The sequence below is a fragment of the Euprymna scolopes genome, chromosome 46 (genome assembly GCF_053919585.1).
Source record: "Euprymna scolopes isolate OS-2025 chromosome 46, ASM5391958v1, whole genome shotgun sequence".
In the NCBI taxonomy this organism is placed as follows: Eukaryota; Metazoa; Mollusca; class Cephalopoda; order Sepiida; family Sepiolidae; genus Euprymna; species Euprymna scolopes.
Window position 1 is genome coordinate 103,926,612 of NC_136527.1, and position 27,451 is coordinate 103,954,062.

The 27,451-nt window shown below is 33.8% G+C and overlaps 1 protein-coding gene across 2 annotated transcripts in view; it reads left to right on the forward strand.

Annotated features, from left to right (window-relative positions):
- LOC145270752 (sarcoplasmic/endoplasmic reticulum calcium ATPase 1-like) overlaps positions 1 to 27,451 on the forward strand; it is a 225,956-nt gene that overhangs the window by 58,915 nt on the left and 139,590 nt on the right. For both annotated transcript variants that reach the window (XM_080126351.1, XM_080126352.1), the window contains exon 4: positions 22,519 to 22,623. In XM_080126351.1, the coding sequence (XP_079982477.1) occupies positions 22,519 to 22,623 (105 nt within the window). The remainder of the gene's footprint in view (positions 1 to 22,518; positions 22,624 to 27,451) is intronic.

The following is a 27,451-nucleotide window of genomic DNA, read 5'->3' on the forward strand; positions in this document are numbered from 1 at the left end:
CCCTGTGTCTTGTCAGTATTAATAAACATAGTTCTTCGTTTGGTCTCGATAAATTTCAACTAATGTGCGAGTGACTAAGTGTTCATCTCTCAAACGTGACAATTAGTTCCCCACCCCCGACAAAAGGAGAGTAACCCTGTAAATTCACCCTTGTCCGTTCGTGTCTGCACTTTTCTCAATAACTACGCCTTGGGATTTTTTCTAATTTTGCACAAACATTAAACATGATATGAGTAAAAAAAAGTAACAGAACAGGTTTTCTGAGAAAACTCCTATTGCCACCTTAGGGGGTGCCTTGCAGGTTAAAATGACTAAAATTGACACTTTTGTGCGTATTAAAAAAAAATTTTATACCTTGGATTTTTATAAAACTTTCTGAAAAGTTGAAACTGATTTCTATATAATTTTGTTTGTCATCGTGATGTCATTCGTGATAACTCTTGGGTGTGCCCCAGGGGCTCTTTTAAGGCTAATAAAAACACTGCATTTTTGAGACTATTTTTCCATATTTGTCCAAAATTTTCTGTGTATGTCTATTTAGCAGTTTTGCATGGTGCTGAACTCAAGGCCTTGGACTTTTGGGGCTAAATGAGGAGGGGGTGGGATCAAATTATGGACTTTTTTTTTTTTTTTTTTTTTCTGCATGGTGCAGAACTCAAATTTACATATTTTAAAGCCTAAAACTGCGCCGTTTGTTCATTTTCACCAGGATTTGAAGCCCCCTGGGTATTTTGGGGCTAAATGGAGACTTTGGGGCATAAATGGGGGGGGGGTGAACTTAGTCTTTTTTTTTTTTTTTTTTTTTTTTTTTTTTTTTTTTTTTTTTTTTTAATGCCTCGTTCACTGTGCACTCACGAAGGACCATGCATGCTTCACTTTTTACCCCCAAATTGGCACTTGAACATAAGAGACTACTGTCGTGGCTCGTGTCTAGCAGGGGAGTGAGGGAAGTTAAATAGCAGGACGTCCGTTTGCTTTACAATCTGACTTTTGCAGGTTAGTATAGTCAGGGAAACGGCAATTTCAAATTGCTGTGAGCTCAAAGCATATTCCATTAAAGTATTTGTAAAATAAGCATAGGTATGCAATATTGTAGTGATGGGACAGAGGTTGGAGCTTGCCTGACAGTGCGAACCTATTTAGATTTTAGACTCTTTTTTTTTTTTTACTATTTAAGAGTAAAAGACTAGTGGTAGATACACCAGCCCAGTCGTGGCAACAATATTCCATGCCTCGACGAATTGTGGCTTTATACAGAATGAGGGTACTTTTCAGGTAAAAGTTACTTTCTTGCTTAGTAGAAACAGCTAAATTCTTTGCAGCAGCCTTGGCAATGTCATCTAAGTATTTGTTCAAGTTCATCTTGCCTTTGACTGTTGGGCTAAGGAGCTTGAAAGATGTCTTCTCAGGTAGGGTGTTATTTTTCATGGCAATCAGTTTTGAATTTTGTAGTTTTTGGAAAAACTTAATCTTTTAAAAATTAAGTATTACAATCCACTTACAACCGGATTCCACTACCAACTAAAGGTTTTCTAGGCTATTACCTTGTCCTTGTCTCTGTTTACGTGTGGATAAGTTTTGTGTGTAAGGAGAAATCGAGTAAACCTGTTTGTTTCATATGAGTAGGTATTGTAGATCTGTACAAAGATAAGTGCGCATGTGTACAGGAATTTGGCTCGCAGGGTGTATCTGCTGTTGCTATGTTTAGTTGTTTGCATCTCGGCACGCTTGCTCTACTTGCTGAGACCTGGGTTAGCATAACATTTACTGCTGCTTGTAACACCTTCAAGAATTTTAAAAAAAAGAAAAAAATAGGCCAAACTCATTAAAATTTGCTTTCGAATCACACTTATTTTTTATACGCTTGTTAAATTCTGTATTTATCTTTTATAGTTTTTCAACCAATCTATACAAACTTTATATATATATATATATATATATATATATATATATATATATATATATATATATATATATATATAGAGAGAGAGAGAGAGAGACTTAGCTGTCGTACAAAGCTAAGACTCTGTAACATCATATTTGTATAGATACTCCCTCAGGCATTTGGGCTCATGGATTTTAAATGTCTGAGGGAGTGGCACTCGTCTGACAAGACGCTGCTATCATCATATATTAGTGATGGGACGATTCCGATACAGTTACCGATTCCGTGCTAAATTCCCAGATTCTGATGCAGTTACCAATTCTTTATAAATCTCTAAGTATTTATGTCTAAGATAGTTATTCCCCCCCAATTTTCATAAAAAAAAAAGTTAAATATGCAGATATTTTCATAAACGTCAAAATACACTTGTGGAGGATGATCTACCGATTGTAGCTTTACTGGTAATTTAAAATCAGTGAATATTATTACCAGCAATGAAAGATTTTGCTTTAAACCAAATCGAATAAAGACAATCGTTTTAGTATCGGAAAATAGGCATCAATTTTTCTGATACGGATTCCGATGCCCCCAAATCTTCCAATTCTGATTAATCGTCCCAACACTTGTGTGTGTCCTCCACATACAGTACTGTTTTGTTGTATCACAACTCCTCAATGCAGCTAGACTAGCACTTTTCCCCAGCTTTGAATCAAACCTACAACCAACGTGTTGACAGTCGGCCACTCTAACTACTGGCCGATGGGATCGGTGCTCGCAAACGACCTCAACGATTGTCCATTTAAATAAACACTCTCCCACCACTTTTAAAGTGCTTAAGTTGCTTATTTACAAACCGCTTTGTTTTATTGATAACCATATGTTTAGTTCATTTAGAAGTCGTCCGTGTTGGCTTTTTTTTTTTTTTTTTTTTTTTTTATCTAAAAACTGATTTTCACTTAATCACAAAACAGTTGAAATATTTTTCTTTTTAACTTGCATTGTAAGAAAATCTACTCCAAAACAATAGGGTTAGTGTCTCTATGACGTCAGAATCCTCGCTTTCATACTATAGAAAGCATTGTTTTGATGTTAACACAGGTGACCGGAGGGGGGTTATATATGGTTTGTCAGCTTATCAAGCGGGTGATGTTTGAAATGGAAAAAAAAACAATCTTGTCTGTAGTAACAATCGTTGAGCCTGTAGTCTTTGTAGACATTGAGGCTATTTTTGACCGATAGTTCAGAAAATGATTTTGAAATCTAGCGAGGAGAGGGTTCTATTAGAATAAAATTTTAAAAGTTTAACATTTTTTTTTTTTTTTTAACCCTTCCAAACAAGGCATATAGCCACTTGGGATGTAAGTGGTACTATTTATAACCGTGTCTAGCAGAAGATTGATGGGAGTTGAGCAGCAAGATGTCTGTTCACATTACATTTAAACTCTTGCATATGAGTACCGTCTGGAGAAAGGGAATTCCAAAGTGCGGCACTCTGAGGGGGCAAAAAACTAAGAAGTCTTTCCGACATGTAGGGACCTCAACAGTATACGTGTGAGATTATGTTGCTTGTCGGGTTGTACATTGAGGGGAAGGGACATCAAGTGCCTCAAGTTCATCAGTGCAAATGTCCTTTTTCAAAACAATTTGCAACTGATATCTCATTGCACATAAACAAAATGTAAAAGTTGTCTTGTATCGTGTCGTCTAGGGACTTTTTAGCTGGGGGGGGGGCAAAATCAACAGATTAGGTCATTCTTCTAATGACGTGGTCCCTGTTGGTTGCAGTGTAATGTTGGTTTTGTGCAGTTCTAGGAGGTCCACCTTCCCAGGCTTTGCTTTCTCTCTTTGAGAAGGGGGTTAGTTTATTGCTAATTGCCTGAGGCGCCCTTACTGGACAATGCCGACAGGACTGCCCAGACATTTATTTTGGGCTTAAATCAAGTTAAGTTAGATCCCTGTCGAAGGAACCTATATCTAAAATTTCAAGTGTTTAGACCCAAAATTGTCGGAGTTTGGTAGAGTTCTCAAAGGTCAAATTGTTGAACTTTGACCCCTTAACAGCCAAATTTCTGTCCTAAAACGGATCACAAAGATTTTCCAAAATCTCAGCAACCTGTATATCAAAGTTCGAGTCTGTAGACTTAAAATTGAGTTATTGCGTAGGAAAATGTGTACACACACACACACACACACACACACACACACACACACACGTTCACTTTTATAGATATATAGATTTTCTTTGCAAATTAGTCCATCGGGCAAATTATTCCTTGTAATATATAATGGATTGATTCTATAATATATATGCAATCTGCATGAATTAAAATATCATGTTTGAGCGTATTGTAAGACACGTTTAATAATAATCTGAAAGTGGGAAGACTTATTGTTTTTAATGCAAAATTTTTACGAATGGAAATTTTGTATCCAAAGTTATACTATTCTGTGCGGTTTATACTGTTGTACCATCTTTCAGTGGGAAGGGTAGTGTAGTAACTGTTCTGTGGTCATTATTCTTTGCAAATTAGTCCACGGGCAAATTAATCCTCGTTTTATATATATATATATATATATATATATAAAAGCGAAAATGTGTATGTATGTTCGCTTTTTGTGTATGTCCAAAAAAGGCTTTTTTTTCAGAGAAGTAGTCGGTCTGCTCGCAACTTAAAACTTTTCATATCACATAGAAATTATAGTATCTCCGAGTTAACGGAGCTCGCCTGTCTATCTAATTTGCTCGACTTTGGGAAGATAAATATTCAACATTTGTCGCTCGCCGCATGTGGATTAGTCTTTTTCCTATAATAAAAGCGACATTAATTCTGGCGGTATTTTCCGACTATCGGCGGAAATGTCCGAAAGCAATCAGCTTTGAATGTGGAAATATTTTCCTTATATCAAACAATTGCTATTCAATTTGGACCCCCACCAACATCTTGGGAAAATAAAAATAAAAGCATTCCCGCAGTAAATGAAATGCTATCCCGCAGTCAAAGTTGACCTCATTAAGTCATTAAAACGTGCACCTGCCAATTCTAAGTAATTAAATTCAAACGTGTTTCCCTTAGTATCTTGCGGTGGGTCAATTGGTTAAACTTGCACACTTTTTTCACTTTAATTTCCAACTTTGCCTCAAGGGTTTGGGTTCAATCCTCATACTCACCTACCAAAACTTTTATTTTAACCCCCCCCCCCCCCCGCCTGGAGTTTTGATTTACCAAAACCACACATACCTCCAAACACCCGGGCAATGCCGGGTACACTCGCTAGTGTATATATATATATATATATATATATATATATATATATATATATGGCAAAATGTGTATGTATGTTCGCTTTTGTGTATGTCTACAAAAGGCTTTTTTCCGGCGGGTTCTCGATGCTGTCGCTTATTCTTAAAACTTTTATATCGCGTCTAAATGATATCTACAACTTAACAGGTTGTGTGTGTATTTAATTTGCTCGACTTTTACCGACTTGCTGCGTCTTCGAAAAGCAAATGATGGTGCGGGGAAAACAGTAGCTGGCTTGCCGTGCAAAACTAGGTCAAACATCACGCCACTTCCTCGCACCTGTATATTTCACTTTATAACCCTTAACTTAACACGCTAATCAATTCCTCTCTCCTCGTGGCCGAGATGGTTAGGTGGCTGGCTTTTCTATTTCGTTTCCACCTTCGCGTCAAGGCTTCGGGGTTCAATCCTACCTTCCTACTAAAACTTTTTCTTCTACACCTCCAAGCACCTGGCCAACTTTCTTTTTTTTTTTTTTTTTTTTTTTTTTTTTTTTTTTACACACACACCTCCAAACACCCGGGCAACGCCGGGTACCTCCTGCTAGTATATAATAGAGAATTGATTCCATAATATATACGCAATCTGCATAAATTCAAATATGTTTAAGCATATTGTACGACCGGGTAACGCTAAGTGGCCAGCTAGTTTAAAATATTCACCTCATTCTGATGACAAGCCCAGCATCTAAGGGTTTTTAATATGGCTTAATTGATACGATGCATTGTGGCAATTTTGGTTCTTCATGCAGGTTTGAAGTCTCCAAGTGTCTATCGGATGCATGGACAAAGATCAAGTTATAATATGCATATTATATATTTATAATATGCATATTATATATTTATATTTATAATATGCATATTATATATTTATATTTATAACTAGCGGGGGTACCCGGCGTTGCCCGAGTGTTTGTTTCCGAGACGGGGGGGGAGTTTTAAAAGATGTTATGGTAGGTAAGTAGGAAGGATCAAACCCGTAGTCATGAGTAAAAGTAGGAAAATAAAGTGTGAAAAAGAAACAAAAAAAAAACCATCTGCAACGTTAACAGTTCGGCCACCAAGAAAAGTCCATTCCAGTTGTTTAGGAAAAAAAAAAAAAAAAAAAAAGACTACGGTAGGTCGGCGCGAACGTGAAAATATAATGTGAATTGTCCAGCACGCTAACCACTACGCCACAGAGCACTGCAGCTTAGTTTAGTGATTTTAAATAACTTCACATGAAAGAATTACGAAGCCAAACCGGTGTTCTCTTAACTGTTCCTTGTGAACGATCCCCAAACGGTGTTAAGTGGTGGCAGGGGGAGGAGGAATTTATTAGAGAGGAAATATTTTACCACTTCCATTGATCTTAACCGATTTTGGCCGTGACTTCTCAGCAGAAAAGTATAGAAATCTAAGATTATCGAGGAATTTGAGAAATAATAAGCCTATAACACACCTCAGATATTGTTCTGCCGTTTGTGCATATTATATTTGCATGAAATATCTTGATTTTTAATCCTATTAATGTCAAAATCAGACGGGGGAAAAAATGAGTTCATTTTATTTATATAGAAGATATGCATATTATATATTTATATTTATAATATGCATATTATATATATTTATAATATGCATATAATATATATAATATGCATATTATATATATTTATAATGTGCATATTATATATATTTATAATGTGCATATTATATATATTTATAATGTGCATATTATATATATTTATAATGTGCATATTATATATATTTATAATGTGCATATTATATATATTTATAATGTGCATATTATATATATTTATAATGTGCATATTATATATATTTATAATGTGCATATTATATATATTTATAATGTGCATATTATATATATTTATAATGTGCATATTATATATATTTATAATGTGCATATTATATATATTTATAATGTGCATATTATATATATTTATAATGTGCATATTATATATATTTATAATGTGCATATTATATATATTTATAATGTGCATATTATATATATTTATAATGTGCATATTATATATATTGTGCATATTATATATATTGTGCATATTATATATATTGTGCATATTATATATATTGTGCATATTATATATATTGTGCATATTATATATATTGTGCATATTATATATATTGTGCATATTATATATATTGTGCATATTATATATATTGTGCATATTATATATATTGTGCATATTATATATATTGTGCATATTATATATATTGTGCATATTATATATATTGTGCATATTATATATATTGTGCATATTATATATATTGTGCATATTATATATATTGTGCATATTATATATATTGTGCATATTATATATATTGTGCATATTATATATATTGTGCATATTATATATATTGTGCATATTATATATATTGTGCATATTATATATATTGTGCATATTATATATATTGTGCATATTATATATATTGTGCATATTATATATATTGTGCATATTATATATATTGTGCATATTATATATATTGTGCATATTATATATATTGTGCATATTATATATATTGTGCATATTATATATATTGTGCATATTATATATATTGTGCATATTATATATATTGTGCATATTATATATATTGTGCATATTATATATATTGTGCATATTATATATATTGTGCATATTATATATATTGTGCATATTATATATATTGTGCATATTATATATATATATAATGTGCATATTATATATATATATATATATATAATGTGCATATTATATATATATATATATATATAATGTGCATATTATATATATATATATATATATAATGTGCATATTATATATATATATATATAATGTGCATATTATATATATATATATATAATGTGCATATTATATATATATATATATAATGTGCATATTATATATATATATATATAATGTGCATATTATATATATATATATATAATGTGCATATTATATATATATATATATAATGTGCATATTATATATATATATATATAATGTGCATATTATATATATATATATATAATGTGCATATTATATATATATATATATAATGTGCATATTATATATATATATAATGTGCATATTATATATATATATAATGTGCATATTATATATATATATAATGTGCATATTATATATATATATAATGTGCATATTATATATATATATAATGTGCATATTATATATATATATAATGTGCATATTATATATATATATAATGTGCATATTATATATATATATAATGTGCATATTATATATATATATAATGTGCATATTATATATATATATATAATGTGCATATTATATATATATATAATGTGCATATTATATATATATATAATGTGCATATTATATATATATATAATGTGCATATTATATATATATATAATGTGCATATTATATATATATATAATGTGCATATTATATATATATATAATGTGCATATTATATATATATATAATGTGCATATTATATATATATATAATGTGCATATTATATATATATATAATGTGCATATTATATATATATATAATGTGCATATTATATATATATATAATGTGCATATTATATATATTTATAATGTGCATATTATATATATTTATAATGTGCATATTATATATATTTATAATGTGCATATTATATATATTTATAATGTGCATATTATATATATTTATAATGTGCATATTATATATATTTATAATGTGCATATTATATATATTTATAATGTGCATATTATATATATTTATAATGTGCATATTATATATACTTATAATGTGCATATTATATATACTTATAATGTGCATATTATATATACTTATAATGTGCATATTATATATACTTATAATGTGCATATTATATATACTTATAATGTGCATATTATATATACTTATAATGTGCATATTATATATACTTATAATGTGCATATTATATATACTTATAATATGCATATTATATATACTTATAATATGCATATTATATTCGTAATCAAATTCATAAGACTCAATGTCTCCATATTCTCAAACTCTGTTCTGGAACAAAGTCGCAGAGCAGGGCTAGGCGCCTCAAATGATTGGAGTTTTTATGAACTGTCTTTTATGGGCATTTAGTTAAAATAATTTTTAAGTGTTCAAAAAATGGGTCAAAATTATAAATCTTTAAACATTTTGTACATTCATCTTAGTTTATTTTTGATTGGTACAGTGGTAACGTCACCAGCTTTGTAATGCTGCAGTTTTGCTTTGATTCTAGCTGATGGAACTCCATTTTTTTTTTTTTTTTTTTTTTTTTTTTTTTTCTTTAATCACGGCTCTATAATATATAGAAAATCTGGACAAATTAAAAAATATTTTACGACTGGGTAAAGCCAAGCCACCCTTCCACCCTGCTAGCATAGATTTTTTTTTTTATATTTAAAAAAAATGTATACATATAAACAGCTTCCTTTTTATGGGGCAGCCATAATGTAAGTTTAAGCCAAAAATTGGATTATAGGTTTATATTAATCTTAACCTGAAACCTTGAACTCTTTCTCATGATGGGTGAGAAAGTCTGTATTAAGTGAGAATTTTTTTTTTTAAACAAAAAAAAAAAGAACTAGAACTAGCAAGAAAACCCGATGTTGCCCAAAATTTGATAAGGAACAATTTTTCTTATACTGTCCTCCTCCCTGTCTCACCCCCTAATATAGTTGTAAGAAACGGAAGTTTTTAAAAGGATCCTGTTCCCATGGGTCACTTAGAGGTGAGGGTTTGTATAGTTTTGGGGACAACTTCTATAGTCGTTTTTGAAGATTTTATACATGCCAGTTTCATAAAAATAGGATATATTTTCAGCTGTATTCTCATAACCGTGTGTGTGTGTGTGTGTGTGTGTGTGTGTGTGTGTGTGTGTGTGTGTGCACGTGGAGATTTGAGACCACTTCCATTGTCATCCCTAGTAAATTTTACATTGGAATATACTTTTAATTTTTGTGTAGATTTTCTAACCTTTCTTTCTATAAGGAATATAGTTATATTTTATTTACCTCCTTTCTGGGTAAGACACAAGGTCAAGTGTTTCTATGGAACAAACTGGATTCAAACCAGATTTTCAGCCATGTCATTATCAGAGTGTAGTATCTGTTCTGATGCTACACTAAGTTAATTCTGTCCTTAGTGAATCGGAGTCTGTTCTGGACTAGGCAATTTTTGCTTTAATCCGGTGACCATTTTGGGGAGCTGGATGTTCCCTCACATTAAAAACGACTTTGTCAAATTTTGCCCTTGTGGGGAAGCAAATAGAATTAACCACTTGTGTGCGTTGTGCAATGAATATATTTCTTCGGATATATGAAGAAACTAATATTACATCTGAGAAAAGATTAAAGAAAAAAAAAAGAATGCTGCCTCATTTTTTGGAAAAAGAAGAAAAAATGTAAGATTATATTTAGAACAATATTTGACTTCTATTGTCCTGCTCTATTTATAACCCCCGAAACCGGAACTCCTTATCTTGTTCACTATTTGTTTCCTGGTCAATAAGAATTGGCTTGTATTCATATTAAAAACAAAAGGTTGCACAGCATCTTAACCTTTTCTTGCTGAGCAGACATTACTTTTTATGATCCGACCCAAATACCAAGTTGAAATGGAAGACTTCAAGTCTGTTGCCCAGGAAAATAGTTGTCATTTTACTGCTCCTTGAAGGTATTTAACTTCCCAGCAAACCTATCTGTAGAAGATTTCTCAAAGGTCATCCTAAAATGGAGTACTGTTGCCATGTCTGGCTGGGGGCTGCTCAGACCATCCTATCCTGCCCTGATAAAGTTCAAAACCAGCTTCAAAATTTAGGTGATGCTCCCTTTTGTTTGTCCCCCCCCCTTCCTTACAACCTTTTCCCCACAGAACCACATTGCGAACCTGTCTCTGCTCTATCACTATTTTCATGGTAAGTGCTCGTCTGAGCTTTAATCTATGATCCCAATTCTATGTACAATTTGTTCTGTTTTTTTTTTTTCATTTGAAATACACAAGGGTGACTGATTTTCACAATTCATCGCTGATTGTTACGACATGTTTGTAGCCAGAAGTGGCAAATCGTGGTCATTATGCTGTTATACGAATATATTTAATAGTAATTTGAAAGTGGGAAGACTTATTGTTAATTATGCAAGATTTTTGCGAATGGAAATTTTGTATCCAAAGTTATACTATTCTGTGCAGTTATACTGTTGTACTATCTTTCAGTGGGAAGGGTAGTGTAGTAACTGTTCTGTGGTCGTATCATCTTCCCAGGGATTATTCTTTATTTGCTAGTTTTATGAATTTTTGAATGAAATTGAAGTAGAATAGTTACTATGACACATCGGGGGGGGGGGGGTATGTGTGTATATATATATATATATATATATATATATATATATATATATAGCCTTGACAGACGATAGATACCCACAGTAAGGGTGTCTGCATATGAAATTTTTTGTGGCAAAAGTTGCACAATCTCCAACCACACCTCTTCTGAGTCGACATTAAATACCAATGGCAAGTGGAGGTTCAGGACAACTGGAAACAATGCCGAGATAAACAGAAAGCACATTCAGCACCTCGCTTTTCCAAATGGTCACCCATCTGGTACTAGCCAAACTCAACGTTGCTTAACTTCAGTGATTTATAAATTCCATAGCTAACAGAAAATAAATTTAAAAAAAACTTATAAGAGTAGGGAGGTAGGTCCAACTGTTTGCTCTCTTAAATAGGAATTAGAAATATGTTCATATGTATAGATAGTATATTTCACCATCTGAAGAGAGGCTGCTTTGGAATATTTTTTTAATGACAATGTTTAAACGATATGAAAATACACATATTTTTATTGTCTTGATTTTGTGAAAAAATGTTTGGATGGATACCAAATTTATAGATTTAAATAAAATGTGCAGACATTTTTTGAGCGCTTTTAGCTATCATCTATTCAGGTAAAAATCGGTAGCAAGCAAAACAATATTATTGGTGAAATTAAAGGGCACTACAAGAGTATTAAATTGTCTGAACAGGTTGTTAGAAGTGTTTATAAGTGCTTCTACTGTTTCCTTGCGTTAGGTCTACACTACAAGACCTTTTCCTTTTCACAAAGAGTTTGCCCCTACACCCAAAATAATCAATTTAAATGCCAGTGCGATGCTGGTTATATCGGGTGAATATCTTTGCATTTGCTAACTCATAAACCAGCATGTTCCATCTAAAATCAGACCGGGGAGAGTAGTCTCCCTTCTTCCATAGCCTTGGACTCTGCTATTGGCCAGCATTTAGTTGACAATCCATGCTGTGCTATATGAAATAGTGGTTTGAGGTGTTACACAGAGCAGACTCCAAAAACCATTTAAAGATTTTGGAGTCTGTCTCTATTGCGGTTCAAAAACTTATGTTGGCAAAGAGACAACAAAAGTGTTCTCTCTTTGAGGAAAATTTGACCTTTTTTTTTTTTGTTTTCATCCCTCATTTTTTTCTCTCCCTCATTGTACCAAGTTTTAGTCATTTATAAACGTTGTATATACAGATTAAGTCTTTTTTTTTCCCCTCCCTGTAATGCTCTTTAATTTTGAATAATATTTTGATTGCTACCTTTTTCTTTTTTCCTGAAGAGATGATACGTGAAATTTCTCAGTTTCTGCATATTTTATTTAAATTGTGTGTGTGAAGATTCCTTGCCTTGAGTCTGAAAATTCAACTTATCAGCCATTGGCAAGTGGTTAATATACATCTTTCTGCATTGAAACCGTTTAAGTGTTGGGAGTTTGAGAATGGGAGTCGGAAGTCCTCAAGTCGTTGTAACCTTCAGATTAGGACTTCGTTAATTATCAACAGTTGAAATGACGTCTTCTAACTATTGTTGACATTTGCTTTTAAACGGCAAAGCTGATGATTCCTCAGCCTACTTCTTGCACATAGACACAATTTGCTGTACTGACCCAGTGTTGTCCGGGACACAGTGAAGTAGGTTTTATTACTTGTATACGCAAGTGGTTTGTCATCAGAACCTTTCATGTGATCACGTTTCAAAATGACATAATCATTGTCAGTGTTAAACAATGTTCAGCTTCGTCTGTACCAGATGGGTGACCATTAGGAAATACCAGGCGCTGTATGTAGGACATGAACACTTTGTAAGGGATATACAAGTGATTGGGGGACTGATTGTGAATTTAATATTCCCATGAAACTTCCTCCTTTGGAGGAAACTGGCTCAACCCGGTTATGATGAATATCACTTCTGTGCGGTATAATGCTTTGAAGATATGCAGAGAATCGTTAAACAATACCGTAATAATTGAATTTTCAAAATCACATTTTAAAATGATTTGGTTTTTTAAAAACGAAATGAATGTTGCGTAGTTACAGAAATAAAAAGTAATGTTATTTTTTATATTCCAACAAGTTTTATTTTATTGGTCTCGATTTATCCCCAAAATAGCCAAAAATGACACTTTTTGCCCCATAACGTTTGATCCATCCATTAGATTTTCCTGTAACTTGGCCAAAATGTGGAGGGCATTATTCTTAATATTAATTCAGTATGGGTGACCCTGGCAAAATTCTGGTTCGCATCCCTCTGGGACTTTTAGGGCTAAAAAAACATGCCTTTTTGGAGGTCTTTTTTCATATTAATCAAAAACTTGATATGTATGTCTATATAGTGGCTTTCCATGGTGCTAATTCAAATATACATGTCTTAAGGCGTGAAACTGCATTGTTTGTCCATTTTCACGGGGATTCGGCGTTTCCAGGAGCTCAAAAGGGGTTTGCCCCAAAATTGTAAATAAAAAAAAAAAAAAATACTTTTTACCCCATAAATTTTGCCCCATCCATTAAATTTTTTCTGAAACTTGGCAAAAATGTGAAGGCAACATTGACCCTTCACACTTCTCACATTCATCATTTCTTCACTATTTCTGTAGCGTCATCTCACGTGCAGCACCAGATGAAGACAACGCACGTGTAGCTTGTTTATAATGCAGTATCGGCAGCCAAAATTTTTACTCACCACTATGACTAAATTCATTTTGTTTGTATAAAAGTACACCTCCATACAAGAAAATTTATTTTAAATCTTGAAGATGTCTTTAGTTTTCAAGTTATGACCTATTTTAATGTTCGCAAACATGACACAAACACGTTTAAATTATGCAACAACTTTGAAAGTAACTGACAAAAAAAAATAACCAGTAAAAATGTCATCACTCCTAGTATAAGATAATAGGAAGTAAAAGTACAATTTTTAATTTTGACCTTCATTTTTTGAGGTGTGAAAAATGAGCATTATTTATAACAAATTTGCACTGATGGACAATTTTTAAAGTATCATCAAATAAAATTAAATGACAATATAAACATTCAATATAATTTTATACATAACGATTATGCTTTCTTTTTTTTTATACAGGGTGTCCAAAAAGTCACTGAAGGGTTTTAAACTTAGATTATTTTTGATATCTTTCTATAATTTTAACACAATCTAAAACATTTACAAGAAATTACAAGAAACCTTCTTTGCCACCAATAGCAATGGCCAGTGACTCCCTGTCTGAGAGTACATCTTTCAAACTGCTTGGCCTAACATTCACAGGAAGCATGAGTTGGAACAATTATATTGAAAACATTGCCAGGGCCGCTGCGAAAAAGGTAGGCTCTCTCTACCATGCTAGAAAACTGACACCTGAAAGCATCTTGTACCTCTATAAGGCCACCATTCACCCATGTATGGAGTATTGTTGTCACATTTAGGCTGGTGTATCTGCTGCTAGTCTTTCGCTCCTAGACAAGGTTCAAAAGAGTCGCCAATCTGATAGGCCCTGAACTGTCATCTAAGCTTCAGCCTCTGTCCCATCGACAAAACGTTGCATCCCTCTGCCTGTTCTACAAGTATTTTAATGGTGAATGCTCTGACGAACTGCAGACACTTGTGCCCCCACGACGTAGACAGACTCGACAGGCTGCAAAATCCCACCCCAACACAGTAGAGATCCCTAAATGTAAAAGATCTTTCTACTCCAGTAGTTTCTTTCCCCAGAACCGCTAGACATTGGAATCCCGTTCTAGGTCCCTGCTTCCCCAACTGTACTGACATGCAGAAGTTCAAGTGCAACGTGAACTGACATCTTGCTGCCCAAATCCCTACATAGTACCCCAGTAATTGTTGCCCCTGATAGTAGCCCCCTACACCAAAGTGGCAATGTGCCTTGTTTGGGGTGAAAATGTAATTAAAAAAAATAAAAATAAATTTAAAAAAAAAAAAAAAAAAAATGCAAAATTAAATTTTTATTTATGAAAAACGTGTTTTAAATGTTGCCCATTTTCAACTTTGAATATTTGATCTTTCCAAAACATTATTCATGACCGATTGCAGAATCTCTGGATTGCGATTTAACTCCTTTATTTCGTTCCCGATGTTTTCCTTCAATTCTTGCAGGTTTTGGGGTTTGACGTTTCGAGGCCTGCCAGTTCGTGGAACGAAACTAGGAAGTTAAATTGCAATCCAGAGATTCTGCAGTCTGTCATGAATGTTTTGGAAAGAGCACAAATGTGCAATGCTGAAAATGGGCAACGTTTTAAGACATTTTTCATAAAGATTGTTTGAATTTTGCATATAAAAACTTAATGTCATAGATTGCGTTAAAATTAGATTCTTTATTTTTGATGTTTAAATTCAAAATCCTTCAGTTACTTTTTAGATACCCTGTACAAACAATTCCAAACTTAAGTATTTTAATGGCGGAAATATAGTACCAGATGTCATAAGCGTATACTAATTTGAAGATTGCATATCACAAAAACTATTAAAGATAGGTCCTGGATATGACCTTAAACTGTATCCGATGGTGAGGGGCCCCAGCTTGCAGGCCTTAGGGAGTGTGGAGCCACCCTTTAATTGCCATTGCTCCCAGGTCCACTCTGACCCGGAGTGGTAGCACCTGTTAGGGTCCCAACTATGGGTTAAATAGAATACGACTTAAAAAACAAATATACTATATTAAAAAATCGTTCTTCCGAATCCCCAGATTCGGCATTAAATAACCTGAAAAGGGTTGATATGCCGTAAAACAAAAAACAACCAACCAACCTATTGAAGATACAGAGGTAGAATTGTCTTTGTATCCAAATGCCAACTCTTTACACCTTTGTTAAAATGTATTTTCTTGGATATTATTTGTCGGGTTTTTTCACTTTGTTCATCCTGGCGATGTACGTAAGGAAAGTTACATTATTCAACACAAATTTAACGTTAAAAAAGAGTTGCATGTTATCAACAATAGAATCCTTTGTACAATTGTTATTTCTTTGCAATTCTGTTGTGGTCAATTCCAAGCAAAGAACTCATTTGTCTATTCAAAGTGGTTACCTCAAATCCCCAGTCAAACATGCAGAGAAGAAACTCTGCTTCTGACCTTGCCCATCTCAAGACATTTTCACCTTACACTTGTCAAGAAATTTCACTTATCCGTTTTCGCTGTTTGTGGCACAAATCACTTGGCTTAAATAAGTCTTGATATACGGCCACAAATTGAGCGCCATCTTTCATTTCTTCGCTATAGTTTTTTTTTTTTTTTTTACACATCCCAAACATATATTGCCACTTGATTGCAAACTATTTAGGATAATGTTTAACAGGAATATGGGGAGTTGAGCAGTGAGATGTCCATGTTACATTTTAATCTTCTACATTTCTGTACGGTACCATCAGGGTTTTTTATGGCTCGTTCACTGTGCACCATGCATGCTTCACTTATTTTCTTTATTTTGGGGGGGAGGGGGGGGGGGCGTGTGTAAGAGGGGAAAAACTTCACAGCCCAGATGTGGCAACAGTACTCCATGCATGGGCGAATGGTGGCTTTGTAGATGTATAGGATGCCCCCGGGTAGAGAGCACCCACTTTCTTTGTAGCAGCCTTGGCAATGTCTTGTTCCTCTAAGGCCTTACTCATAAGTACAGGTTGCTTTGTCACAATGATTCTGCTCAACCAGAGATTCTTTCGGTTTAATCGTGTGAATTTAAGACATTATTTGGCTGTCTTCTCTAATTCCTTTTCTGTTCTGTGTTTTTTTGTTTTTTGTTTTTTATAACAAACCAGCACGTCGAGCAAATGTGGTAAAACTGCTATTTACGTAATGTCCTCGTTTTTCACGTTTTCTTGTTTACATCTCTATTAAACCGTCTTGTTGATGTCATTCTTGGCATTTGTTGACCCGCCTCCATAGCATTCAAATGTCGGCTGGAGGAATTAACTTGGCAATTTTTTTAACAGAATAAAATAATTAGCATGTGTGTGTATGCATGCCCCGTACCTCACACACACACACACACATTTCATGTCTGCACAAATTTTATAAGAGGATATAATTTGTGTCGATTTTCAATATTTACTTCAACAGTGCTCAATATGTGAGAGCTGTGTAGGAATTTAAATGACCTGTGTAGAATGTCTGAATGAGAAACTTGCTATCCTAAATTTTTATATTTTTTTTTTTTAAAGAACTCCAAAATTTACTAAACTTCAGAAACGAAATAACAAATAGCTGCATACACAAAATAAATTTTACTTTAGAAAAACTGTGTGTGTGTTTGTGTGTGTAATATATACCATGTCCTGTTTGCAATATATTCGCTTTGCTTTTTTGTTCTCGAGCAAGATCAATGATGGTACAACCATTGATTTTTATTACATTTTATTTCCTACATGTAAGGTTAGTGGGAGAAAGCCACTGCAGAGTGCTTGATCAAGAATAAAATAACAGCATAATTTTCTTGTACCTGGAGACAGTTTCCTGCAATCATCAGTGCAGGAAACGATAATTACAGCTGGTTGGGAATCGAACCCAGTCAAAAAAACAACTTAGGCTTTTTGTGCTAGTGTTTTTCCTCCTGACCACCAGCAATTAATTTTTAGATGAACGTGAATTTAGATACTTATTGTCGTAACACAATAGTAAAAAAAAAAAAAAATCAAGTCGAGGTTGGTTTAACGAATGAAGTGTATTAACGTCACAGGTACAAAGGTAGGAATACGGGTATAACTGACTAGCGCTCCACAGACATGTAGACATTACTGGCACTAATATATATATATATATATATATATATATATATATATATATATATATGAGAACCGGGGTAATTTCCCTTATGCATAGAAAGATTGGCATGTGACTGGATCCTTCCATCGATCCAGTAGATATCTCACTGCTGATGCAATTCTCTATCTCTATATAAGAGCCAGATACGTCCTAGGATGGAATACTGTTGCCACATTTTGGGCAGGAGCTGCTAGAAAGGACTCGTCCTGCTTTGATAGTTCAAAATAGACTTTGTAGCCTCGTAGGGGATGTCCTTTTCTCTTCCTTGCAACCTCTTTCTCACAGATGTTGCGAGTTTGTCTTTGCTTTATCGTTATTTTCATGACAAGTGCTTGACTGAGCTCCAATCTATGCCCCCCCCCTCGCGAAACTTTTACAAGAAACACCCGTTTAGCAGAAAACACTATCACTAATTCTCCCCACTCTTTATCTGTGCCTAAACCTAAACGTAGATTCCATGAGCAAAGCTTTTTAGAACTGCACGCCTGTGGAATTGTTTTCCGTTTTACTGCTTTCCAGCTGACTACAATATGGTTGTGTTCAAGTCTAACGTAAACAAGCTTTTGATGAGCCGTTCCATAAAGTTAACAAATTTACCAATTTTCCATTACTAATGATTACTATATTGTCCAATTTCTACTGTACACTCTTTAACCCTTATCCTTGAGTGGCCTCTTGGCTTTGATAAGTGGTGATGCCTATGTAAAAAGAAAGTCTGCAGGCTGTCATAATGCCAGAAGAGTATTCTACAGAAAGTTTAAAATGATGCATTTATGTTAACTATTTTCTCAATTTGCCAAACAGGGTTCAACTTTAATTTTACTTAATATTTTTTCAATAAATATTTTGTATACATGCAGAAACTAGTGTGTATTGTATGTGTTGCTAATCTTGAGTATTTAACCATCTGCGTAGACTGGTTTGCTCCCAGCATTTGCAACAGCAGGTCTTTTGTCTCTTACATACTACGATTGCCGTTCAAGTACTCTTGTCGCGTATCATTTCTTCGACAATCTTGAATATAACCTCTCTTGCTCTTCCTTCGTCTTTTGTAAAGCCTGATTCATCAAAACTGAGGTAGAAACACCTCGGAAGTCCAGGGTTGGTTTTTGTTTTTCAACTCGAGATTTTGTGTTCAGTGTCATTTTTTTAAATCGCACATTCACGCACACACAGTCACAGTCACGTACACACGCACAGTCACTCACGCATGCACACAGTCACACACACGCATACAGTAAAACCCCGGGATATGGTGGCCCTAGGATACAATGTGGAATACAATGTTTTTCCGGCCCCTGGTTATGCTATTTGCCTCGCCTTACGTACTGTATTTTAATTTTTAATGCCGTATTCCGGGGTTCTACTGTGGATGGGTTTCTATAAAACCTCTGGCCTTGAAAGAGGAAAGACAAAAACTTGTTAGTATGGTTTCAAATGATATGAAATAGCAGCAAGGGGAGACTTGATTCCAAATATTTCTCATGTTATATCTCCCCTCTTTTGGAAGTAGGGCACGATTATATCTCAAGTATCAAATAATCTTTACAAATTGAAATTTACTTGATGTATGAAAACTAAATAAACATGAAATATTTGGAATCAAGTCTCCCTTTACTGTTATTTCAGATCATTTGAAACCATAGCAAGTTTTAGTCTCCCTTCTATCAAGGCCAGAGGTTTTGTGAAAATATATTTTGTAATTCATATGCAAAACTAGGAAAACAAATGACATTTTATGGCTATAAAAAAAAAAGTGCCAAAAAAAAACTTCTATAAGTTCCAAAAGATGTGATGTGTGTATATCATAGCCAAATTGAACATTGAAATGCTCCTATCTTTGGTTCTCTGGGATGAAGCTACATGAAAATTTGCAGACTTTTTGAAGATTATATAAGACTATTCTATGGTTAAAATTTTATGACACTTGGTAAAAGAACCTATATTTTCAAACCAATAAAATATGCCGAAGTTGGTGTGCGTGTCCTGTAGGCCAGCTTCAGTTGTCTTCCTTGTGGCTTTGCTAGGACACTAATACGCACACACACTCTGGAAATAAAATGAATTTTTTATTTTTATTAGAATACTAGCAGCTGCGGTGCATCGGCACACAACGCAGTTAAACAAAATCAAGTACACATGGTCTTACCATCAAGGCTTACCTTGAGAACTCTGAGTATGGAAAATCCCATGTGCATAAAACAAAATCGCTGAAAAAACAAAAATACCCTAACTAACGGGGCACTTTTCTACAGGCAGGGGTAGCAAAAAACGTTGCTTCATAGCAATTTAGCCAAACATGTATGCGCAAAAAACATTTTCTTGAATTAGTTTAAATATAAAAAGATGACCTAACTTTGCTTGCGTGAACATAGGCCAGTCGTTATAGTGGCAGCATTATCTTAAGATTGCACGTTCGAGCCTAGATATCAGATATATTCTATTTTTTGATTTTTAGTTTTAAGATTGAAACAGGGTTATTTATGCCATTTCTTCATTTGTTATTTTCCCATCACGTTCGCAGTTTTGTTTTTCGATTTTTAAGTTTTAACAGTTATGTCGTTTTTTTTTGTTTTTCGATTATTCTTTGTTTTGCATCACGTTCGCTTTTTTTTTTTTTTTTTTTTTTTTTCTGATTTTAAAAAGTTTATTTAAACAGGATTATGTTCATTTATTTTCCATTTTGTTTTGCTTTACCCTCGTCCCCACCTCACCACACCCGGGCAATGTTGAGTTCCCCCCCGCTAGTATATATAATCAGTATTGGGATGATGAATCAGAATTGGAAAAATAGGAGTTTTCTGGGGTATCAGTATCAGGATCCAAAAAAAAATTTCAGCCTATTTTCCGATGCCAAAAGCGATTCCTTAAATTTTTTTTTTTTTTTTTATTTTGGTTTAAGATAGTGATAGTAATAAAAAATCAATATTTATTGATTTTAAACTTCCGGTAAGATTAAAATCTGTAGATCACCCCCCTCACAAGCATGTTTTTACGTTTGAGAAAATATAGGCACATTTAAGATGTGTTTTTGCAGTAATCGGGATAAAACACTTTTAGTTAAATGTTTAGAGATTCATAAAGAATCGGAATCAGTAATTGTATCAGAATTGGAAAAATATTGTAATCGTCCCATCACACACACACACATGTATGTATGTATGTATGTATATATATATATGCATACACACACACTAGGCTGGTCTACAAAAAAAAACGACCAATGCAGATTCTGTCACTCAGCTGTTGAAAGCCCACGCCACTTAATGTCTGGATGCAAGATCCTTCTAGCCGCTGATCATTACATTGCTCGCCAAAACAAAGTATGTAGATACTTACTTTGGAAGATCTGTGGAGAGATGCAACTAGATAGGTCGTCGAACATCTGGGAACATGAACCACCACCGATAACATCAAACGGAAAAGTGATAGTGTTCTACGACAGACATACAGGCGGGCAGATACATAAAAAAGACAAGGCCATCCAGCCAGATATAGTAATATGGAACAAGCCCGAAAGAACTGCACTCATTATCGATGTCACAGTTCCAAACGACTTTGGCCTTAATAGAGCAGAACAGGGGAAAAAGATAACAAAATTTCAGGACCTAAAAAATGATCTAAAAACATGGTCTCTGAAAGAAATAAACATTATACAAGTTGTGACGGGAGCAACGGCCTAATAAAAAAGAACCTTCGGAAATACTTAGAAGCAATCCCTGGAAAACCAAGCTGTAAGGAAATACAGATAGCAGCCATAAAGGGAACAGTATATATTCTTACAAGAGCCCTCGGATATGAATTTGAATTATAATAGAATCAAGTGTTAGCCCCAGGAAGGAGCCCCTTGATCTCTTCAAACTAACAAAAGTAAAAAAAAAAAAGTGTATTCTAAAGAACTTGGATAAATCTTTATAGAATGTTATTAGGGTATATGACGCTCCTCACTAAGTGGGCTTCGAAATATCATGGTATTAAGACTTTGCTCTAATGGCCACATCTTTTCCTTATTAAACAGATTTAATTTTTATTTTGTCTTGAATTTATATTTTCTGATGACTTAGATTTTCATCCTTTGAATATATCTTGCATGCACATAATCTCCCTAGTTGAAGTGTTTTTTTGGCTTTTTTGTTGACAAGTGTGAATCTTATGTACAAATGTTTGCTATGTTGGATATCAGATTAATAAGTTTGTTTTGTTTTTTGAATAATTTCAGGTGTTAGCTTGGTTTGAGGAAAGCGATGATCAGATTACTGCGTTTGTCGAACCGTTTGTCATCTTAACCATCTTGATTTGCAATGCCGTTGTTGGCGTATGGCAGGTAAGTCTTTTTCTTTCTGAAAAAAAAACGTCTTGTACTCGCGATGGCTATCACCTGGGTCAGGTCGAGCCGGCTTTTTTTTTTTTCGGCCCGGTACAGTCTCTAACGATTGCAGGCCACTTTAATCAATCCTGAGCGAGGTTATACAATATGGATTGCCAATTCTGATCTCAAAGTCGGAGATCATCCATTTGTGGGCCTCATAGTATAGCTAGATGACGTTTGATTGTTGCTGCACAACTTAAATTGCTCATCAGCACATGGCGATGGGATATACCTGAACTAGGATAGACAATGCTGGAGAACGATGAATGTAACGAGGCTGATTCAGACTTTATTTACTCAGAGTAATGCACGCCCCCCCCCCCTCCCCCATTTTCAGCATTAAAAAAAAAAAAAAAAATCCAGACGGGTTTCAGTATTTGAAATCTTTACTAAAAACTGTAAATCTGTTCTTGGTTTCTCCAAACTTATTGGTACAAGATTTCAAATCTTTGAACCCTTTTCAAAGAATATCAGTAATTTTTCCTCTGCCAAAATCTTTAGAGACTGAGCCTAATGCATCATAGATGAGTATTGGAATAGAAGCTGAATCATTTATTTTTTATCCATGAAAAAAAATTTCTTCCCTAAAAAAAAAAAAAAAAAAAAAAAAAAAAAATTGACTAGATCTTCTGAGTCTAGACCATTTGTTAGAAATAATGGTCTGAAGCCAGAACACGAAAACCCACAATGGATAGATAACGAAACGATTAACCCTTATGGTGGTGGGGTAAGCATTCAAATTACGACCAGTCATTTAAAACCTGTATGGGGTCAAAATCTATTTAGTATTAATACAGTATTTTCCAATTTTATAAGTTAAAATATTTGCTTAAAGAATTGACTGGCGCACACGCAAAGTGCTCCTTGTATTATGATGGATTTAAATCCTTAGTTATCGTTCCAAACAAGATGTCTTTAATTCACATGAAATGTTAATATTTTATGAAGTATGTCTTACGCGTGTTTCATGAATAATGGAAGCCTACCAAGCAACTCATCACACATGTTGCTTGGAAAGCAGTTGGAAAGTTTGGGTTTTTTCTTGAAATGAAAAGATTTGAAGAAAAGATGTTCATGAAATAAAATGGAGAAAGTTTGCAGAAACAAGAGGATAAAGAAACTCCTGCTTATTGTCGTCCGAAGCTAAAAACTATGTCAAAGCGACGCTAGGGGCCTCAAATGATTGGACTTTTTATGGACCCTTCTTTTATGGGTCTTTGGTCGATTAAAATAGTTTTTAAAGGGTCAAAATTGAAAAAAATCGTTATACATTTTGTACATTCATCTTAGTTTATTTTTTCAATCAGTTTATATGCGTGTCACGTTGGTACAGTGCTAACGTCACCAGCTTTGAATGCAAATACCCATAGGCACACACACGCACACACACACACACAGGGTGTCTCAAAAGAAGCTGACGGATTTGAAATTTGAATTCGACCAAAAGTATCACTCTATGATAAATATTCGCTCCTCTGTGGTTTAACGGCCTCTGATGACTTACCGTCATTCTAAATGTTCTAACATCTTTTTTTCACTTTGTTTTGTTCCATCTTATATTTGATCGATTCAGCTTCTTTTGGGACACCGTGTGTGTGTGTGTGTGTGTGTGTGTGTGTGTGTGTGTATATATTAAATTGTAATTCAATGAATTTCAAAAAACTCTCATTGAAATGAAATGAATTGGTGGAGTTTCATATCAAAGAATTTTTATTATTCTAAGCAAGACAAAGAATGTTTTAGAAAGTTTATCTCCTTAACCTATAGGGTTTCGATGTCTACCAACTCATCAGAGGAGTGAAAATATTAGCAAATAGTTATAAAGGTATGCACCCTATTTGCTAAAGTCAGTGAGACATGGAAAGTCAAAGTGAAAATAATACATTTATCATTTTTTTCTACAAATACTCCTGCTACAGGACTTCTGATAAATGTATTATTTTCACTTTGACTTTCCATGTCTCACTGACTTTAGCAAATAGGGTGCATACCTTTATAACTATTTGCTTATATTTTCACTCCTCTGATGAGATGGTAGACATCGAAACCCTATAGGTTAAGGAGATAAACTTTCTAAAACATTCTTTGTCTTGCTTAGAATAATAAAAGTCTTTGATATGAAACTAAACCACTTCATTTCATTTCAATGAGAGTTTTTTGAAATTCATTGAATCACAATTTAATTTATTTGCTCTATCTTGCATATCGAGCAATTCTTGTTTAGATGGGATAACTTATAGAATATTACTTTACAATCTCACGTTTCCATAACAACTGATTGTTAAATAAAAACTATTCCGAAGTATATATATATATATATATATATATATATATATAAAATATGGTATTAAAAGTTGAGATGGAGACCTATTGCTCAATTAGTATGGGCCTTTTCAAGAGTAAAAAAAATCTTTGATAAAGTTAGTTAATTAGAGAGAGTTGGAGATCTGCATATTTATTTCCATATAAATAAATATATATACATTTCTATATGACTATTAATTAAAAAAAATTTTAGATTTTAACTTGCGTAAATTTTCTTGAATTATTTTGGATAGGTATGGAGATGTGAAAAATCTTATTAAAGTTTAATTCGTACGTATACATACATGTACGCATACCTATATAACAATCATCGTTTTGTATAGACCTACACTCAGATAGATATATAATATATATATATATATATATATACAAACAGGCGATTTGAGCACTAGAAAAGTGGTGACGGGTGTCTATTTAAATAGACATTCCGACGAGTTATTTACGGGTGTCGCTTCCATGGTCGAGTGGGAGAACTGCTGACTGTCAACACGACGGTTCTAGGTTCAATCCTTTGCTTGGGAGAGATGCTAGTCTAGCGGCACTGATGAGTTGTGATACAACGAAACAGGACTGTATGTCAATGACTACAAATATGTATGTGTGTGTATGTGTATATATATATATATATATATATATACACACACACACGCGCACACTACAATAAATGGTTAAATGCAGAAACCATAGTAACCAAATATGGACACCCACTTTTTAAAGAAATTAATTCGAAAAGAATTGCATCTGATAAAATGCTGTTTAACCGTCAACAGTGGAGGTGGGTGTTATACTGTCTCTGACTCGTTTTTTAGGAAAATCTTTTTGTGAAATCCTTTGAGCTGAGGTTTCATAATTTGTGCATTGATATCTTCATCTTTGTAGTGGAACCCTTGGCGCAATGGTAGAGGCGTTCTCTATGGTTCTAAGTGAGCATTGTCTGAAGATAGCAGTTTCAATCCTATCCAAAGCAAACAAGAGGATTAGTAAGCCAAAACGTGAGACAACTATGGAAGGCAGTAATTACTGGGGATATAGTTCCAAGACTCGGCATTCCTATCCTATTGCAGTTAATTACCTGAAGGCCAGAGGATGAGTTGGCCAATACGTAGTGAAACAACAAATACAATGAAGATGAGGATAAGTTTGCAAAAAGAATGAATGCACAAAAAATAAAAATGTGCTATTCATTTTTTTGTGACAATTTGATTGCTATTAAGACTGTAATTTCTAAAACCTTATATCTTTCAAGAATTCAACAGCAGCAGCAGTTAGGTTGATGTTGAATTCTTAGAATGGATAAATAAAAATGAACAGGTTATATAAATTTGTTTATTTAAACTATAATATATACTAGCATTTCAGCCTGGCGTTGCCCAGGTATTTGAAGGTGTATGTTGAGCAAAAAAAAGAGGCGGTCAATATTTTAACTTTGACCCCTATTATGACCTTAACATTTGTTTTGGGCTCAAATCAAGTTAAGTTAGATCCATGTCCAAAGAACCTATATCTAAAATTTCAAGTGTTTAGACCCAAAAGTGGTGGAGGAGTTTGGTAGAGTTCTCAAAGGTCAAATCGTTGAACTTTGACTCCTTATCAGCAAAATTTCTGGCAAAAAACGAATTACAAAGATTTTTCCAAATCTCAGTACCCTGTTTATCAAATTTCGAGTCTGTAGACTGAAAATTAAGTTATTGCGTAGGGTAATGTACACACACACACGTTCACTTTTATAGATATATAAATACCTCTGGTTGATTTAAATGTTCTATACCCAAAAAATTTATTACATAATAACTTATCCTTCACGACTGAGACCATTTTTATTTTTGTTCCTTTTCTCCACGTTAAGAAAACGACCCTGGTGTCTAACTCTGTCTCGTCGGGAGGCATTGTAAATAGGAATTTAAATATACTTTTATTTACTCTTCGTATGTCTAGGACAGTGCTTTTCAAACTATTTGCTGGCGCGGAACCCCACGTTCCAATGACCCGCGGAACCCCACGTTCCAATGGCCTATGGAACCTTTATGCAATAATTTAGTCGTCTTATGCAATAAAACAAAAAAAAACAGCATTCAAATTTTTAAAAAGTAATCACCACTTATCAAGGCTGTTGCGGACCAGGATATAATAATACCCTAACTCGCCACAAGAAAATAATGAAACGAATGGAATTGAAGGAAACAAAAACTCAATTGATGGATAAGATAAACGTGTCGTTTATTTACTGTTGAAAGAATGAATGTTTTAGATATGACGTGTTTGTGTCCGCGCAGGTGTAACCATCGTTCGTTGCGGGATTGGTATTATAGAAGGAAAAAAAGAAATGTTCATCTCGCGTTCGGGTCACTATTTGTTCGCGCATGGGGAAAAGTGAGTAATGTAGTGAAAATTGGAATGATAGTCCGGCGTGTAGACAAAGATAGAGGGTTGACGTTGGTTAGCAGTCAGCTACGCGAAG